This window comes from Numenius arquata, chromosome 4 (assembly GCF_964106895.1).
Source record: "Numenius arquata chromosome 4, bNumArq3.hap1.1, whole genome shotgun sequence".
Lineage (NCBI taxonomy): Eukaryota > Metazoa > Chordata > Aves > Charadriiformes > Scolopacidae > Numenius > Numenius arquata.
In genome coordinates this window covers 66,853,188-66,873,932 of record NC_133579.1, presented here as the reverse complement: position 1 = coordinate 66,873,932, position 20,745 = coordinate 66,853,188, and the positions used below count along the sequence as shown (strand labels likewise).

At 36.8% G+C, this 20,745-nt stretch overlaps 1 protein-coding gene across 2 annotated transcripts in view; it reads right to left on the bottom strand.

Annotated features, from left to right (window-relative positions):
• The window catches only part of CDKAL1 (CDKAL1 threonylcarbamoyladenosine tRNA methylthiotransferase), a 424,960-nt gene that overhangs the window by 78,741 nt on the left and 325,474 nt on the right, over window positions 1-20,745 (bottom strand). For both annotated transcript variants that reach the window (XM_074146151.1, XM_074146152.1), the window contains exon 13: window positions 15,417-15,479. In XM_074146151.1, the coding sequence (XP_074002252.1) occupies window positions 15,417-15,479 (63 nt within the window). The remainder of the gene's footprint in view (window positions 1-15,416; window positions 15,480-20,745) is intronic.

Below are 20,745 nucleotides of genomic sequence, written 5' to 3'. Positions count from 1 at the left end.
ACACTGCTTTCATTATGAATGCTCACTGCAATCAGTTTCAGTGTGGGTATCACTTTCTTAAAATATAGTGTTTAAAAATAATTAAGTCTTTTACATGAGGCCACCTTTTCTCAAGGTACAATGTGATCTTTAATTAACGCTGGAGGCCCTGTATCTCTGACAGAAAGACTATGAACGTGTAGGCTTTACGAAAATGCTAAAATTAACAAGTGAAGCAGGTGCTTCAAGTTTCTGCAAGGACAAGTGCAGATTTTTGGTTACAATTTTAAGTGCCTATTCATTAGATGCTTCGCTAAGACAAAGCCACGCACGGGGCCAGCTGGCTTTCAGGGACTTTTGCTGCTGTCCAACGTATTAAACTGTGGAAGTGGCGCAGCAGCATAATTCAGGGACTGACACCACGAGTACACTTACTGAAACATTAACAAAACTGAAGACAAGGAAAACGTTTGAAAATGGAAAAAGCAGCCGTAAGACAGCCAGAAAAATACTACTTCGCCAGGCATTCCAGAAAAAAAGCAATCTACCCTAAATTAATTTTGTTTACATTGAAGAAAACAGGAAGGCTGCATTTGAAAAATTTCCCAGTAATTTCAAATCTCACCATGCTGAAATTAAAATAAATACTACCTGAAGATTCTGCCCACACAATATACCACCAGCAAAGAGGAGTTCAAAATACTGAAACAAATAAAAGCCCACCTTGATGCCTCCTCAACCCCCACCCCGGTCATTAGAATACCTTTAAAGTCTTCAATTGTGGATATGTAAGTTAAAAATAATTACTTTATTGTGGATACAAATTACTGTGCTTGTTAAAAAGTTTTTTTGTTATATATCATGTTTGTATACAGACTTGTATTCGTGGCATAGCACAGCACACATAGCAATAAATCTGTAATATTTATATACACACACTTAGGTGTAAGCCCAAATTTACACCCCCAGAGACAAGGGATATCACTACTAACAGAGCCTTACTTGGAATTCATCCAGTTTTTGAGCTGTAGATTAAGTGCTATTTTTATTTTCTTGCAGAAATAAGGTAAAATTTATCATATTAAGGCAAGAACAGAATGGCAGGGTTCACAAGACAGATGGTGCCTGAGTACCACAGCAGTTGTCACTTTGTTGTTCACTGCTGAGGAAATACAGCAGAACAATAACTTCTGACCGGTATTTGCCTTAGCCACACAAATACATGTCAGCCAAGTCTTTCCCATACATTCATGCATCCCCACATGCCTGATATTTTCCCTACGGAATGCAAATTCCTTTTTCCCCACAAATAAGCCGCTAGTGATTTTTAATTCTGGATAATTTATAGGCTTCAACTTAGAAGTCAAAAGCTACCTTTTGAGACAAAAATAAGGCTGATACCTTACTTTAGATGTCTCAGTGGCACTGGGATTTTGGCAAGATTCTGAAAAAATCAAAAATCACAACTGCCACCACAATACACACACGCACAAATTGGTAATTAACTTCCTCTTCTCATTGGCTTTAGGTTTTTCTTTTTGTGGAATTATGTTCTCAGAACCACAGTAAGCTGTAGTGAAGGAAAAAAAATACACTAAAGCACAAGAGATCTCTTTCTAAAGATAATTCTGAGAGCATTCTCAACAGAAATGACGTATATGCATGTGATATAATGGCATATTATCTACCACTAAGGACAAAATAGCTTTCTTGGCAATAACATCATCCTATTTCCAATATGAATGATTGTATTACTTTGATTTAGATATCAGACATTACAAAGGTTTTACAGTAAGTACTTTCAGTTTTTCTACTTCCACGAAATGTTTTGATGTACAGGCCCAATTCTTACCAGACACACAGAGCTTGCACAGTGTACACAGTTGCCAGCCATTAACAGAGAAATGTATGCTATATACCCACAGGATAAAATCAATAAAGGGCTCCCTCTCCCCTTAAAACTACATGCATCACAAGAAAAGGAATTACTCAAAAACAGTATTTATAAAGGAGTCTAAAAGCACCAAAAAGCTGTACACAGTCTCACCGAAGTAAGAATCCTTTGAAAGAATTTTTAAAATCTTCACATGTATACTCACCAAAATTATTATTCATATAAAATCCTGTAGATTTTTAAATACAAACAAGCAGAATTTTAAAAAATAACTACCAATGGTATCTGTTTTCAAAATCCAAACACCCTACAAAAAGTTGACATTATCCTTTGATACAATTTCACTAATAATCAGTGTAACAGCAAAATCAGGTATCAATTTATTAAATAGCCTTAGAAAGGAGACCATTAAAAGGTTTAGTCATCCCATTTGCTGATTTGTTATTGGAAAGCTTAGTAAAGAATGGAATAAGCATATAGAAGCTGGTAAACCTTAAAAAAATTTAATGTATTTACTCCTTATATTTCTTTCAACATAGGGATGACAGTAAAACTAAAAAAGAAAGTAACAAAAATTCAACCCAAAGCCACAATCCAAAGTCAACTCCCACTGTTTTCCATATTGAAATAGAAACAAAAAACACATTGTGATGAGATAACCTGCAGCACCACTACAGCAATACAGGGCATACCTCTACAGAATTACTTGACTGGCATTGACTTCAAGAAGCTAAGTCATTAAACCTGCACGGACTAGGATAAGATTGACTGGAGTTGTTCCGCTGAAAAGCGTAAGCAGGCCTTGAATTTCAGAAAATTACGGTAATACAAAGTTTCTTCATATTGAGCTGCTTACTGAAAGTCAGCACATGAAAACACCAGTAGTCTGTAACTACCAATGACAAGTTGTTGTGGGCAATTTTTCTAAGCTGGCATGTACAACTTCAGAAAGAGATGAAAACCATCCTGCAGGCACAACCAAACTCACCCTTTGACACTACATCCCAGTGTTTAAATGACAATTATCAATGTTTTTTCAGTTCTCAGGATGACACTCGCAAATACATTTTACCTGTTTCTCCATGTTTTGAAGTGTAATACAGGAATGAATACATCTTGTTCATATCTCACAAAGTTCAGAGGATCCTTTGCAGAATGCTACTATAAACAACTGTCCCTTTCATCATAGACCTTCGCTACCAACAAGGTATCGGGCTGCTCTACCTTCCACAAGCCTGTACGGTGATGTTGCTACTCCAAGTTGGAAGCTGGATAATGAGAACACCAGGGAGCAGTATGCATACTGAAGGCTTCTTCTGAGCTTGAGGATCCAGGCTTTTATGAATAGCCAGCAGGGAGCTCAGGAGAAGATACTGATTATGCCTGTTGGCAAGACTTTAACGTTTTAACTTCTATAATGTCTCTGAAGCAAACTATAATTACAACGATTCAGGCAAAATAAGGTGGGAGTTCTATATGGGGGAGGCGCAAGGCAAAATGACTCAAGATCAATTGTTGATTTACTAGAGAACTGTAATTCAGCACTGGGTGCAGTCTGATCAATAGTGTGGCCATGAAGGTTTTCTTAAAATCCTCCTTGGCGTACAAATGAAGATGATGCTTTTGTAATCATGATTAAGCAGGTTTTGTTTATCCTAATTTTCAGCATCTATACTTCATTTAACATAGATTATTGGTGAATTAGGATTCTCTCAACCACAGATGTATATTTTAAAAAGCTATGAGATTGTAAACTGCCAACCAACCCTTGTCTTTAAAATAAATGTACATGAAAACATGAATGCGTTAGAGGAAGATAATAGAAAAAGCAGAGTTTTGCAGAAAACTGTGGAAACGGACAAATATGATACAGGGTGCTCTCAGCACCTGCACAGTGCTAAACCTTAAGGAGCTTTATATCAGTATTAAATCCAGTAATTGACTTTTCTAAATTCTTCCTCAAAAAACTACTTCTTGATGTAGTATGTCAAACAACTTTCTAACGTGACATTAATTTTGAACCCTAAGTACAAATTTAAATTATAAAAAATTCATGCCAGATGTCTCGAAATAAACCTAATCTACTCCACATAGAGACAGCATGAAGCCTGGTAGAAATAAAATTAGAACAGGAAGTTTTGCTTCAGTTGGTGGGGTTATGGACGAACTTTGCTCCACCTTCCTACTAAGTTACACATGGAATTCTTCTGTACCTCGTTCTTAAGCTATTTTCGCAAGCAAAGCAGAGGGAATAATAAATTAAAAAAGAAAAAAAAAAAAGACAAAAAAAAAAAGATTCCAAAGTACCTTCATGCTCTACTAATGAGAATGTTGAAGAAAAGTGAAAGAAAATGGGGTAAAAAAGTAAAAAGTAAAAATAAAACAAGAAACAAACCCCCACAATTCCCTCCCCAACAATAATGCAATTTATAGCTCTCAAAGAAAAATTGGTGGCTGCGATACTTCCCCACCATTTTATTTTTGAGGAACACCTAAGGAAGCACACCCAGTGTGACCAGTAAATGCTGGACTTGGGCATACAGCAAATGTGCTTACTCAATTTCTTATTAGGAGTATAAATTATTGTGTCTGGCCACCATTTCATGGAGTTATATCCATAGCAGTATAGGCAGAAGTGAATCAAGGGCAGCTTCTCATCCTGTGGCCCTTGAAAATTTAAAAGGTGAAGATTAAAATCACAGAGGCTTACAGGTTGGAAAGGACCTTTAAGATCATTGAGTCCAACCATTAACCTAACACTGCCAAAATCACCACTAAACAATGTCCTTAAGTGCCACATCTATCCGTCTTTTAAACACCTCCAGGGATGGTGACTCCACCACTTCCCCGGGCAGCCTGTTCCAATGCTTGACAATCCTTTCAGTGAAGAAATTCTTCCTAATATCCAATCTAAACCTCACTATAACCTCCTTTCAGGTAGAGGCAGAGAGCGGGAAGGTCTTCCCTCAGCCTCCTTTTCTCCAAGCTAAATAATGCCAGTTCCCTCAGCCGCTCCTCATAAGACTTGTGCTCTAGACCCCTCACCAGCTTTGTTGCCCTTCTCTGGACACACTCCAGAACCTCAATGTCTTATGTAACTTCTGAAAGCTAACATCCAGCTCATGGCTTCAATGTGACAGGGTATACATAGGACAAATTTTTCCCCTAAGTCATATTGTAAAATATCACATAATGAAACCAATCCAATGAGAAGTAGTACAGATAACTGCTTACTTGTAAATTAGAAATCCAAATAAAACACTTAACAATTGCATGTCGGCTGATTAATTCCTACAAACATATTGGGAGACTATTAATTTTGCTAATCCAACAATACAGTAACTTAAATACGCTACTGTTAAACTCCATCAGAAGCCCTCAATATGGTCGATTACTGACTCTTGTATATTGTATGTATAATTAAGATTCTTAAAATTCCCCAAGAAGTGAATTTAAATATGACAATTTTAAGATGTTCTACACATACAGAACTGAAGACATGATGATGTTCTGTTTCAGAAACCACTACCTCAAGCTGGGTTTAAAAACAAGTAAGGAATTTCAGCATATCACCAAAGCAGCAGAACGAGAAATTTTAAGATTTACTTAAACAGTTGAGATGCAACTCAAATGCTTTAGACAAGTCTATTGTTCCTAACAGAAAGCAATGTCAACATAAGGCAGCTGATAGAAAGCAAATAAAATAAAGACAGTAGGAGTAAAATTGAAATATAGGCATTCATAAGTGGAGATTTATTTAGAGACCTAATTATTGCAACACAAACTGTATGACAGGACTGTTGCTCTCTTTTGTATGACTGGAACCTAGGAATTAAATACAAAAACTTATATAGACATGCACTTTTCTTTCCCACATACATGTACTTATTAAAAAAATCCTGTCTAAATTTTCTTAGTTCGGGATATGATTAATGCAGCCTATCAGAAGCCAGATGGTGCAAAACCAGAGCCATCAATCAAAATGAAAAGACCACTGAGTGCTATCCAGAGCGATGTGCTCTCAAATGGAATTTCTGGTCACAGACCCTAACACGCGATGTGCAGGGGAAGCCATAAATATCACAGCACTGCCCCCGAGGAACAGCCAGAAACACATCAGGCTTTGTTAGGCTAAAAACCTGGAGAAGTAGTACTTGCTGCTGTAGGCTCTGACTGAGAAAGGCTCTGCAAGCCAAATATATGTACTTAAAATAAAAAATTAAAAGCAAGCTCTTTAATGAGTTTAATAATGTTTGCACTGATGACGGTATCTGTCAAACTGCGCACTTGCCATTTGATTTAATATGGGATTCTGCCATACATTAACAAAGCAGCTGCCACTGTCTGTCTGACACGTGAATTGGTACTTAATGTCTGCTTCCACACAGGACTTACAAATGGTTCATATTTTTAGCTTTATATTTCACTTTTTCTGAAAACATCCTATGGAAAACAAGGTTGAGGTTTGCAATGTAAACCAGTGATGACTTATGTCTTGTAAGGCTTTGTCCCAAGCAGGCCTTCTATATAAAAAATAAGCTTGTAAAAATAAAAGACGTGAAGGACCATAATTTTCCATATACATGCTTCATAAATGATGTTAGCAATATTAAAGGAGATGTGAAAATGAGCAGCAATAAGAACACATAGGTATTTTTTCCTGGAAAAAGCATGACGGTATGAAATAAAGGATTTCTCAGCATGACTGCTTGTATTTGCAACCTGAAGTGTTTTATCACAATACTTCTCTTGAGTGCTACATATATCGAATTTCACAGAAATATATTTTGGAGAAAAAAAAAATCTCTCATGCTGTGTTTTAAAGACCTTTGTCAATTACTTGCACATCCATCTTTTTTCTATAAGGCTAGATGACTAGGTATGCTTATCGTGATTGTATGAGGAAAGGGTGAAAGAAAAATTAAACATGACCTAAAGCAGCATTTATATGAACTAAAATTCATTCTTAAAGATCAGCCTCTCAGTTGCTTTCCGTGATATTAGAAAATGCCACATTTATCACAAAGAAATTAAAATGTTCCTGTTCCTTTAAGGAGATATAACCCCCCAATTTTTATCCAGATGGCTGATGAGATACCAAACCTTAAGTTTGCTATTGGCCCCACAAGCCTCTTATACTTCAGATACTGCAAATCAAATAGAGGCAGTCTCTAGAATTACAGGAAGAAGCTACAGCTTCTTGGAAAGATGCTTTTTTTCATGTTGGAATCTCACCAAAATTTAAAATGATGAAGTAGATTCCAAAGAAGATGGCTGTCATACAAACCTCTCAAGCTGGAGCCTTTCCCACAAAAAATGCATGGAAGGATGGGTAATTTATTTCATCCATCTTCGGATGGACACAAAATTTTGGATGAAAACTATTTTATGTTCATAAAATACCAGAATACAGAGGAAAAATAATATGAAGAGCATGTCATATTTCAGGAACGAAATACGCTCTGTTAATGTGCATTTATAACAAAATCCAGGTTTGTACGTCTCTTCCTACTGACAGCACCACTCCTTCCTTCTGAAACACTACAGCTCAAGTACTGCTGGAATCAAATCATGTGTTTTAGACGCTGTCTTGTGCTCTGAGCTGGGACCTAAACCTCCATGGTATGTCTACGCTGCAGAGTGAACTCAAAGTCTACCGGCCCTCAGCCTCCAACCTTGAACTAGATTTGGGGGTGTTTCAAGCCTAACCTAATTCACACGAGTAGAGTATGTTAGTATCTGGGTAATTTAACTGAAGGTTGCTGGTTTTCCTGTAAGCATGCATACTAAAACACCGCCGTGCTGACGTCCTTCAGTACTCATCCTGCAATTCTCAAAAAAGGATGAGCAACTGGTAAAAACCACAGGATGTTTTTCTAGTTACATCTGAATACAACCCCCGTCTCTCCCCTAAGACCATGAGCCTTCCCCTCAGACACAGGCAGACTGAGGGTGAGACCACTGAGAGCACGTTTGTAAGAACCCCAAATTTCACATGCAGCTAAGACAGATGCTTTCCTGCAGGTGACAATCACCCGGATTAACTATGCAAACTCCCCGTGGGTAGCGAGTGGATTCTGAGACTCCTCCTTCAGCTGCCCTTCAGAGCACTTGAGCTCACGCTGAGAGTGGGCTCACTGAATGACCACTGTTTTTGTGACTATTTAACTGAAAAAATGTATAGGTGTTTTTAACATGATGTGTGGGTGGGGAGGAAACGGCAATATGTGGATTATATCATCTTATTTCTTAAAACTGTTCTCAAGATCATTAATGAAGATATTTCAGTAACACATCAGTACCTGGGAAACCTCATTAAACATCTAATCCCATGCATCATCATATAGCGTTAAGTTTGTGTATACATGCAAATGTGATTTGACAGACTACTACAATAATTTTTTAGAAAGAGCATTTAAAAAAGACAGAAAAAATATCTGTTTAACCTAAAACAGGAAAAGCCTCCCATCCGGCTGATAATTGAGGTAACAATCCCAAACAATTCAGTTAGCATCAGACAGGGCTCGATGCTTTAAACATCCAATTGCAGCAAAAGTTACTAGCATTGAATACAGTTTTAACCAAACTATTGAGCATATATACACTACCCGTTTGTGTATGGTTTAGGTTTTTTGTGAAACAAAAACCAAAACAAAACCATTGATTTTACAGCAATAAATTCAGGAATTGGGTTTTTTGTTTTTTCATTTTCTGGACGAGGTACACACTTCCTGTAAGATTGGAAGCCCTAATGCCAACATTTCAGCTATAGAATTAAGACAGAGCAGATACAACTTTTTCTATAGAGCCTATTCAACAAAGAAGGAAGCCCCTCCATTGCATTGTTTTCCTTGTTTCTTCTCCTATTCTCTACAAACCCCTGAAACAATTCTTGGTATTTGAACAGCCATTTCTATACTGTCTATATATTAGCTTGCTTTGTGTTACAGATGGCATAAACCTCAATGCAGCTAAGAGTTAAGTCAAAAAAAAAAAAAAAAAGCAGCAGCTTTTCAGGCCGTTAGATTTTCTACACTATCATCAAGTAACGTTCAAGTACGCCATTAGCACAAGGCCACTGCTCTGCTCGTCCAAACAGAAATTGCTTTTCTCTTTCAGTAGTCTTCTTTGAAGCCTCACATCATATCAAGAGCACAAAACAGCTTTATGTAACCTCCTCCAAAAAGCAGTTCTGAACATGAGGGAAGGGAAAAGCGAAGAATGGATGTAGGTTACAATAAGAATATTTCCATAAAACGCGGTCATATCTGACATCTGAGCTATCAAATTAAACCTGAAATCTATTTTGAGGCAGGAGATAGCAAAAGGTTCTGTCTCTTTTCAGCAATAACCTAGAAATCTTTTTCATCTTACAGAAGAACAATTCAAAGCACCTGCTTTAGGAAATTCAGACTATGGCTTATATCACAGGCATTGCAACCTCACAGTTGCCTTATGATTTAGTACAATGCTGTTCCTGGAATAAATGGAAAGCAGGTTAAAAGGATTTTTGTTATTTTCCAGAATCATATACCCAAGCCATTACCCAAAAAATCAGAAGGCTGAGAGAGTATCTCAAAACTATGGGTTATTTTCCTGGCTCAAAAGTAAAACCTACACATTCATGGCACTTCCACCGCACACGCACTTCTCACAAAATACAGTTAATATCTGAGAAACGTTACTGTCCTTAGGAAAAATAACAAGAATTGCTTCTGTTTTTCAGAAGTTCTGAAATTTCCCATTTCCAGAATCCAAAAAGCATCCAAACGTGGTTTACTTAAACATGGTAGGTGCCGTGTCTTATTTGTAAAACAAACCACTGCCTAACGCCAGTGGCTATGAAAGACATCCAGCAACAACCAGAGAAGTAGATGACGGCAAAGTCTGGGAGGTCAGGAACTACTAAAAAAGTACGTGCATAGATTACTGAAAGATGTAAATCTCACCTACCAGATATGTTTAATGCTGCAGCTATGTTTTAGTTGTTCACTAGCTTCTTTTAAGAAAACAACTTTCACAGCAACACTTTCAACTCTAGAAGTGTCCAACATTTCAATTTACATGTCCTCTCATGTAATCACATCATACCACAGTGCAGACACATCTTCAAAAACAATGTTTTCAGGATCTAATTAATAGAGTAGTATGGTGATGCCTGCCATTAGAAAGTTAGCCAACATCAGGCATTTTAGAGTTGTTTCTTTCAGTAGACATCACAATTTTTTTTTTCAATTTTGCCTGTTTGTGAAGGATGCACAGAAGGTCCTGCTTCCTGGAACAGAGGAGAAAAATGAAAGGAAGCAGCTCACTGGTAGGAAAACCAGTCCCAACAGAAGCGTTAAACTTCCCATCTCCCCCTGTTTCTGCTGTTTAACTCGGCAATCCTCAATTTTCATTATGAAAACACAGTTTCACCCCCTCATTACTTACAGCCTCTTTCAATGTGTAGCAGTATCATTTTTTATTTTTTCTGACTTACAAATGCCTCAAACTCTCCAGAGGAGTCACAACCACAGTTTAAGGATGCTGACATTAGATTATTTATTTTCTGTCAAAAACTGGAGCAAGAGCCTGGGCATTATTGAAACAATTGGTTGAAAACAATTATAACGGTAACTCTGTAAGTGACAGCAGTCATTAGCACCTTAACTTTAAGGATAGCCATACATAATCTTGTTATTAATCTTCCTTGAGTCAGTTATGCACACATCTACCTTTATCAAAGCCAACAGAATACAGGACATCAAGCCCTTGAAACCCCCCCCCCCCAAAAAGAAAACTTTTTGTCACTTAATTGTGTGTCTTAATACAATGGTCCCTATAATTTGCCAATAACACAGGCACTGTCTATGGGGTTTTAGTTTTTTGAGTGCTTTAACGTTTCCAGAACGCATTAATACAAAACTTTTTAGAGCATAAAGCTTAAAGACTTGACAATTATTTCAGTAGTATCGCATCAGTTAGAGCACATTTTTAAATAGCAATTTATTTTTTTAATTCTGAGCACTTTCAATGTGAAAAAAGATCTCTAAAAAACTCTTTTCAAATCACATGAACATTGACTTTATTTCTTACTCAGTTGCTAAAATAAATCACTAATACTGTAAGACATGACCTTATTTTTTTCACAGATCATGCCCTATATTCTTGAGCAAAAGAGTCAGGTTGCAAAAATGAATCCAGAGCTGAGGTTTAAGCACAACTCTCAGAGGATTTCTCACTGTAACAGCCCGATGCTGCCAGAGGCATGTATGGACATGCCCTACGGTCTCTCTTTCTGGCTATCCTCTCAAGAAGGCAAAGCAGCAGAACGAATGGTAGTTCTGCTATACTGTGTTTACTATATGTAAAAACATTCTTTTGCAGAGCATAAATTGAGGATTATAGTTTCAAACAACTGCTCCAGGGCTAGACTGAATACTTAACTCATCTGACAAAAACAAGAAAAGGAACTAGGGCTCTGTGCTGCTGAATTTGGACACTTTCTGCATATTGGATCCTGAAGCTCATATTAAGTTAAGCTTCTCAAACCTGTTGTTTTGGCCAGGTAACCTGCTATCACAACTACCTTAGTAGCTTTCAGCAAACCAGGTCACAAGTTTTAAAGGGCAAACATCACTCGGGAGAAAGATGCTAAGGGAGTTAAACATCCACTGCAGACAGAATAAAATCCTTGCTGTGTGCAATGTGGAACCTTACAGTGCACATATAACAAAGCTTCAGCAGAAATTACTTCTGTGCAAACATAATCTTTCATTAAATGAGCTAGTAGAAATCTGGTCAGGTTATAGCTAAGAGTAAAAAGAGAACTCCTCCAGTATCATCTTTTTAAATTTAAATCATGAAACTGTTGTTGTTACAGCTTTATGAGGATGTCATTTTTATCTTATTTTTCTAATGGTCCTAGAAAAAGACAAACTATACATATAATTGGAAGAGCTGTTCTACTGCTAACTAGAAAAAAGTTACATAGCAGTCAGAACTTGACTCCCAAGAAATCCAGACTATACATACTCCTACTCTACATAAACACAGGAAAAAGCAAGTATTTCAGAACAAGGAATGGTTTCGTCTACAAATAGAGTTCTATGTATTTTTAAACATGCTGACCAAAACAAGTTTAAACAAATGGCAATCAAACACCCACCTGGAACAGCTTTTCATACCCGAGGTATATCTCAGCATTTCCTAAATAATTATTGAGTTTTGGAAATAATGAATTTTAGAATATATTTATTTATTTTAACAACAACAAAAGATATCTGAGAAAAGTGAACTTTTTGTACGCGTCTGACATCAAGATTTCAATGCATTTGCCAGGCATTCAAAATTAATGCTACAATGAGCTTTGTCAGTGGTATGGTATCTGAGAGACCCATATATTCCGTAGTAGGAGGCTCTGCAAGTCCTACGGTGACACTAGGTGAAAAAGACCAGGATCAAATCCCCCTGGATAGGACAGGTATCCACCAAAAGGGTAATTAATTGAGATGCGTTGTATGATTTCATCTGAACAATGAGAGGGGCAACTAGATGGTAATTATACATATTTAGGCATCAAAGAATACAGGAGCTTAACTACTCTTCCTCTGCTATCACCAGAGGCAGAGTATCTCCCACTTTTCCACCCCTTTTGCATAGAAGAATTTGAAAGCTCTGCCCCCTCTGCTGCTGAATTAAGGCCTCACTAGATAGAAGAGAAGACTCCACACCTGAAAGTGGAAATAAAAGAAAACCCTTGCTTTCCACCCCCTCCACCCTCCCACCCTCCATAAAAGACCCGGGAATGCAGAACCACAGATATTTAAAATGTCTTTCAGGATGCAGTAACTTGCACTAGAAAGATAAACATAAATTGAGGTAAAATTTTCAGGAATAGCTGCTATTTCTAATAGCTATTGGTCTCCTGACCAAGCATAAGTATTAGTTAGTTTAGTTACTCCGTCAAGACATCACTTTCTGGTTTAGTGAGTGAAGCACAAGCTTGGAAGATTAATATTTTCTGATTAATTTTTCTCTTTTCTATGTGATATCCCATTCCAAAAGGCTGAAGTACTACCAAATCTTGCTAGACAGTCCTGTTCCAGCCACTGTAGATCATGAGCTTCCTTTTTACATCTGTTTTAACTACTGCTACCAAGCTCCAACTTACCCTTTAAGGTGATCTCTTTTCTATTTGGGAAAAGTACTCAGAGATAAAACTTTCTAGTCAACCAACTAAGAATCCTGGAAGTCAGTAATTCAAATAATTCGTGCCATGATCCTGCATCACCAACACTTTCAGAAAGCCATCATAAAATTTCCTTTTTATGCTTCCTGGAAATAATCAACAAAATAGCAAACAGCACCTCCTCCCAAAAACCCAAACCTGCCGTTTAAATCAGATAAAACAGAATAGAGTAAAACTAGTATAAACCTCCACTTGAAATAACTGTATTTTCAACCAATGTTGATTACTGTTAGATTTAATATAAAAATTAAAAGCCCTCCCCTAGACAGCAACTATTCTGAAATTGACAGCTGAGGTGGAAGTTAAAAGCACAGAGCAAGAAATCTCCAATAAATTTGTTGCAGCCACTACAAATAGGTTAGCAGAAGGAAAACCTTCACTGTCAAATGGAAAATAAAGAAAGATCATCTTTTTAATAAACTTTCATTTGTCCTTTTTCCCCCCTTTTACTCTCAGACATAAATGCAGAATGTGCATGGAAGCAGCAAAAGAGTGGAGCTTCAAAAAAAACCACTCATCAAATAAATGTGCTACTTTTAATAATTTATTAAAGGTCCTAGAACAAAGATCAAAAGGGAATATTTCTAAGCATTTATATTCAATTCCACATCGCCTGATGACTAATTTGTAAAGAGTGCACAAGTCTTCACAACTGAAGCCAAAATCATTTGAGGACACTTTGATATAATGCCACAAAGGATATGAGCAGGAAGGCAGGAGGAGTTACAAATGGCCAAGCTCCATTAAAAGTGCTAATAAAAGAATAATGGAATTTCCTTGTACTATGAATAAAAAGTATTTGGCACAGGAGAATTTAGATATGGAGAGGAAAATCAAAGCTTCTGGTTCATCAGTTGCTTCTCCTTATTAGATATTAATTGACTTACTATTACATTTAGCTTAAAATGCTTAGACTCAAAAAAGCAATGATTCCATTAAAAATCTTGTCACACTAATATCCTTTTTTCTTCATGTTGCTCAGCTTTCACAGGCCCTTAGTATCTGCTTTACCAATCCTTGTAAATAATTCAAGTCTATCTATAAAAAAGCCAACTTCGAACTGATGGATTTAACTTGAAATTATATATAATTATTAAAATTATAGACTATACCTACTGTTTGACAATGGTTTTTTAAACTGTAAATTTTCAAGTTGCTGGTAACTATGGATCTCTCATAGAAACAACCTACTTGATAAATTTAATCCATTAATATTTACACAATGTATTTCTTTCTCATAGACATGTGTAGTTACACACATACACGCTTGTGTTCATACTCAACAGATGGGTGCACATACCTACACGCTTCTGCCACCTTCTTCCCCCAAATACAAAACCTAGCTAATTTTTGCAACGCATAGCTATTTGGTGCATGGCCAGGAAAAGAAGGGGTAGAATTCAGAACTTTCCTTTGAAACGTCTAAATGAAAAAATGTTTCAAAGCTTTCTTTTTTGAACTGGATACTTGCAAAATCACACATACTTTGCAAAACTGAAGCAGCAAAGACAATGATCTCATGCTGCTGACAAATTGTTACAGGATTTAGTGCACTTGCTTAACATGCCCCCAGATGCATCCAAGATAGGAGAAACTCCCCGAAAATATTTACAAACCTACTTAACTCTCCTTCAATCTGCTGCTTAATGCTCTCTTTTGCATAATGTCTACAAAACCCCCATGGCAAATGGTTATAGCACAGAAATGCTGTAATCTCTGCCTTCTGGTTATCAAAAATCTTCTTGTAACAGCTTTAATTTTGTATTTCACATTGCAATTTCTTTAGGGAAGTGATCTTTTTATCCTATAGTTTTTTACAAATAATGATGATGTATATTTCTTCTTCTTCCTCCAGACAACCATCAGGCTTGTTAGCAAAGCAGCCTCTTCCAATGATGCTTCCAGAATCAATAGATAATTCATTAGTATCATGTATCTCAGGGCCTAATTGACACAACAGGCTAAGCAACATACTCAAGGGTAGCACAGTTTCTAAACAGAGAGAAAAAAAGAGGGGAAACTGATACCACATATGGTCACTTTGCAGGATTTAGTGTCAGTCTATAAATTATGCTTCCATGAGGTTAACGTGAGTCATTGGTTTCACAAATCAGAAAATGCAGCTTTTCAAGCTTGGCTTGAAGAAACAAAGAAACATTTATAAGATAGCATAATTTAAGTAACATGAATACCCTAGCGCTTTCAATTTAATCATTTCCTCTCATTTTTGCATTAAACATGAAATATAGTTATCATGAATGTTTGGAATTATTCTTAACAACAAACATAGGTGGTATATTTTTTTCTTACCTTATGATCATATGGATTGTATGAATGAAACAGCTGGGACAGATCCTTTGTTCTCTGTTTTTTCTGAAAAGTAATATTAATAAATAAACTGTATTAGAAAAGGAAAAAGAAAGAGACTACTGATTTAAAAAGCTGTATGCGGGTACAAACACATTCTTCTCCCCACTTTGTTAACAGAACTGCAGGTATGAAGAGCAGTGTATGCAGATTAAGTATATTAAATATCACAGGAAATAATTAACATATATATTAATGTTAAGAACATATCTGTAATAAATAATAAACACTAATCTATGGAACATCAGTGGAATGTGTAAACAATTCAGATTTGTTTTAATTTCTGCACAATAAATCATAAATAATGTTTTAGAATACAGATAACAAAACTTGAAGATTAGGCTCCAATCTTGCAAAGACTTGTCTACTCTTCTAGCGTGTACATGCAATCTTGCTTTATAGCAGATTAGGTTTAAAGGAAGTCAGTTTAAAGAAGACTCATTTATTATTTTTTGATTTCTTTTGATGCTAATACTCTCATTGCCTTGATTGTGGAAAATTAATAGGTGGTATGCCATTTAATGCCAATGCAAAGGGAAAAAACCTTCTGTTAAGAGCAAAGTTCAAAGACAAAACCTGCTTAATCCAGCTTCTACTGAAATCAATGAAAAGGCTTTCAGTGATTTCAGCAGATGTTAAATAGAATCCCTCAGCTGCATCCTATGGAGGAGGGGCAGGGAGAAGAGAAAAACACCCTTCATCTTTAATGCAGGGTTGAGTCACTGGTAAATTCAAAGTTTTACTATGTCAAAATTGATGTTGACTTATAGCTCAGGAAGGCAGAGTATTACACGTTGGAAACTGTGTAAAGCGGAGACAACTACAAGAACTTCTTGTTGTAGTCTTGTACCGTTGTCTTATTTTAGCCATAATTTCTGTGAAAGTAGTTTTCCAACTAAACTGGTAGGATCATGTTTCCAGCATGCTGGGAACTAGACAGCTGCATGACTGCAGTGCTTACTTTCACTTCTGGAAACTATAGCACAATTTATTAATTCTTGATTATGCAAAAGGAACTATGTATTTTCTTTCTTCACACAGTTCTTATTTTCAGTGAAAAGTTCAGATGCAGCAAATTAGTCATAAAAGCTTTAACTTTAGTTACTAGTACAAATTTATGACAGCTAGATATTTCTCAGACATTAAAGGTATCAGATTAATATTACTACTTCTGTCAGGTCACTTTTCCTCTTCAAACAAGAATAGTAAATTTTGTTTTCAGTATGAGAAGGTTACTTCTGCCACAGACAATTCTATTACCATAAGTGATACCTAACAAGACTCGTTTCTCTGAGTTTACTAAGGGGCTTTAAAAGTAACAGAAGTTATATTAAAAAAGACATTTCTGTTAGTATAGACTTTTTCAGCAATTGAACATGCCTTTGCCAAAGAAAAGATGTCCCGTAGTAGAGGAACCTTCACCCTCTAACACCCATTAATACCTCTTTTCTTTCCAATGGGAAAAACTTCACTCAAATCAGGTAGCACACCCCAAATTCCATCACCACCCTACAATGGCTTCTTTCCTAGTACAGATATACACAGTGAAAATGCTTAAAATGCTATAAAAAGGATTTGGAGAATTGCAACAATAAATTGAAAAGAAATATCAAAATTATTATAGAACAAGTCTATTTCTTGCTTTTTCTTACCAAAGACTACTTCTCTTGAATCCACTTTGAATGCACACAAAGTGCTTTTGAGTTTGGTTTTTTTTTTTTGCAATAGCTTTAATACTACTCAATAAAACTATATGACAGAAACCCTCCCATCTTCCACCCTCAGACTCTAGCCAAAATGCTATTTACACACTCAGCTAGACAAGGTGAGAATGAAGATGGTTTCCCTTGCACAATACATTGTGCAAGATAGTCTTCAACTTTTTATTATAGGAAATTATGGTTTCTAACTTTCCACAGAAAGAAAGGTTTTGCTTTTTGTACAAAACCAAAATGCTCCTGTCTGGGGAAATACTGGAAATTCATGATATGGACTAACATGGAATGGAACTTCTGGAGATGCACATGAAAAAATGCTGACCCCAGGATGCCCCGTATGCTTAGCTGATCTATATCTAAACAGCATTTGACTACTTTGTAGGAACTCTGAATACAGAGACAAAAATGTCTTAGGCACAGAGCTAAGGTTGCTTAGTGATAATTTGTGTCTTTCTAGAACACCAAGTTCTGCTTAACTCAAATCTCTAAAAACCAGAAATATAGAGCATTTCAAAACACAGAGGCTAAGAAAAGGACAAGGAATTCAGGCTGCTGTAGTGGTAATCCCTTCAACTGCTACAGCGGGCATTAACCACATGGTATTAATAGTAAGTTTTTTACATGAAGAGAAAGCACAGTTCCCAGCTCACCTGTAAGCAGCATAAAGCACAGAGTAAAGCAGGTCTCTCCATGTCTAGACATGACAGAGGAAAATAAGGAGCCCAAAAGCTCCTTCTCCTTCACTGTTTCCAATAGACTATTTCAGTCCCTAAACTGCCTATATACATGCATCTCCCCAGAATTTCTTTCTTTGATGCAGCTTCATACTCCTATTCTTCTTCCTCAGCTTAGTCCAACACCCCTTTCAAATATTTTCTTAACCAATATAAAAATATTTTTCTTCTCCCTTGTCTTTCTGCTCTCTTTAGTGTTCTGCTCCCCCATTCCTTTGCTCTGTACCAACAAGGCTGTCAAAATCACATGGTAAAAAGACACTCAAAAACCCCTTCTGAACTCAGGCACTGTTCCACATACAGCAGCAGTATGGCTTTCAAACATCCTCGCAGATCTACATAGGATATATTTAGATTTATTATCTTTCTGAAAAAATTCAAGAGGCTATCCAAAGTCGCTATACAAATTAGCACAGGGTATTTCCAAAACCAAAAAGACCTCTTAGGAAAGAAGTTCCTCCTCATGAAGTTCCACCTAAACATGAGGAGGAACTTCACTTTGAGGGTGGCAGAGCACTAGAACAGGCTGCCCAGAGAGGTGGTGGAGTCTCCTTCTCTGGAGACATTCAAAACCCACCTGGACATATTCCTGTGCAACCTGCTCTAGGTGGACCTGCTTTGGCAGGGGGGTTGGACTAGATGATCTCCAGAGGTCCCTTTCAACCCCACACCATTCTATGTTTCTGTGAATCTGATAGCAGCGTCAGACTCATAACTTATTTCTGTACTTCTCTCAGGCTCGCCATACATTGATACAGCCTATATTCAGTGACCACAGAACATTTCCTTAAACCACGTTACCCTGGGTGGTGGGTTACTTGCAATACTCTTACTCAGCCTGGCTGTATATAATTTTGGTGCAAGAGCGTCTGACGTGTCAAAAGCCAGAGATACAAGGGACAGTCAGAGTCGTGTATCACTGGAGATAAACACATGACTAACAAGACCAGTGAAGCCTCAGTCAAGAACTGTGCACAATTTCCTATTTGTGCATGGAAGCCAGCAGTGGCGTACAAAGCGGGGATTTTTTGAAGCACTAGTAGCAGGCCATCTGGGGAGCTTCAGAGCATTACCCTAACAATACAGAAGGAAGGGCTTTCCCCGGGTGGAGGGTGCAGCTGCATCACTGCTGCATACAACTGCTCACGTGCTGGAGTCTGTGGGAGCACAGCAAGATCCTCCTAAATTTACAACAAGCAAGACTCTGGATGGAAGGTTCCCTAATAGATGGATGTGTGTGTGTGTGTGTGTGTGTGTGTGTGTGTGTGTGTACGCGCGCGCACTTTACAGGGGCAGAGATTTTGTTAGTTTACAAAAATCTGACGATTCAATTATGCACTGATTTAAATTTTAAACCCATAGTCCTTAGTTTGTAGCACTTAAAGAAACAAGTTTAAGGAGATGAGATAGATAAAGAGATACACTCAGATACTATGCTAAAGTGCTAAAAATATATGCATATGACTGTGCAAACAGTTTTTCACTTTTCTATTTCAATACATTTTACAAATGCCACATTATATGGGAGAGAGAACAGAGAAAATTTTATTTCTGTCTTTAGCTGGAAAAGTATGTGAAAGCGTGATGAAGAATGGATTAAAGTGATGCTGCAGGACTGAGTTAAATACTGTCAAATCATATATGTATGTACACATAATGTACATACCAGAATGGAAGGGTTTCCCTAAGTAAAGCAATACTTCTGTAAGTGAATTATTTCAAGCTTGTTACTAAAATAGACGTAAATAATTAAGTGCTTCTCAAAAGACAGGTAGTGTTCAACATGCAGTTATAAAAATAAGAACCAGAAACCAACATCAACTAATGGTGTTTCTTTTGACAACATACACAGACAATGTTAGTAATGAGGAAACAACACATCACCATAATTTCATTATTTTTTCCCCTGGAAGCATACATGTAACACGTACTTTGCTCTTAATATTTCCTTTCTCTGTCTCTTATTTTCTGGGCCTCAGATTTTTGAGGTCTTAATTTTAGCTATTCAGATTTTTCAAAGGGACACTGGTCATCTGAGATGCATATTATATGCTTAAAGCATAGTAACAATAAAGGATCCTTTTAGACCACATCCAGAATTATAAACCAACAAAGATTTAGATTTAGTGACCGTCTTGGTGTTTCCACTCTTTTTTCTTGCGTGTTGATTTTTAGCAATAATGAAACATTTTCTAATGCTTTAAGTGGACCACACTGTGGATTATTATCCAAGTTTAGAAATGAAATAACTATACCAAATACTAAACATCATATGCTCACACATGTATATTGCACTTTTCTGGTGATCCTCATTTCATACTCAGGTGATAATTGCCTGTCCTTCAGATGGTATTAATGTAGCCTAAAACTTGTTTGCTTTCCTTTCAAGCATGATATCGTAGGTCTACGATGTTTATTTTGAAGGAGAATTATAATATTGCCAAGATATTTTTATTAGAGATTACTTAGGGGCAGCTTAAGTGGAATATTCTCAGGTTTTAATCTATGAATAAAAGGGACAAAATTACTCCCCAATATGAAGGTATCCCTGGTTTCCTTTAGACTTGACTTTCAGTTTTAAAAAGTCTACTTTCATCTTCAAGATTCTTAATAATTCTCGCCTAATACTGTGACAGATCTGCTGATTCTACTAGTTCCATTCAAGGTGTCAGCCTCAATATGTCGTCAGCAAAGTTCTCTTGTTTTTATTTTCTGCTTCCATCACTTAAAATCTCTCCAGTATATGGGGCTGCCTTTGGTAACAAGGATCTATACCTTGTTCCGCTCAAATATTATTCTTCTCCTTCACGATCACAAGGC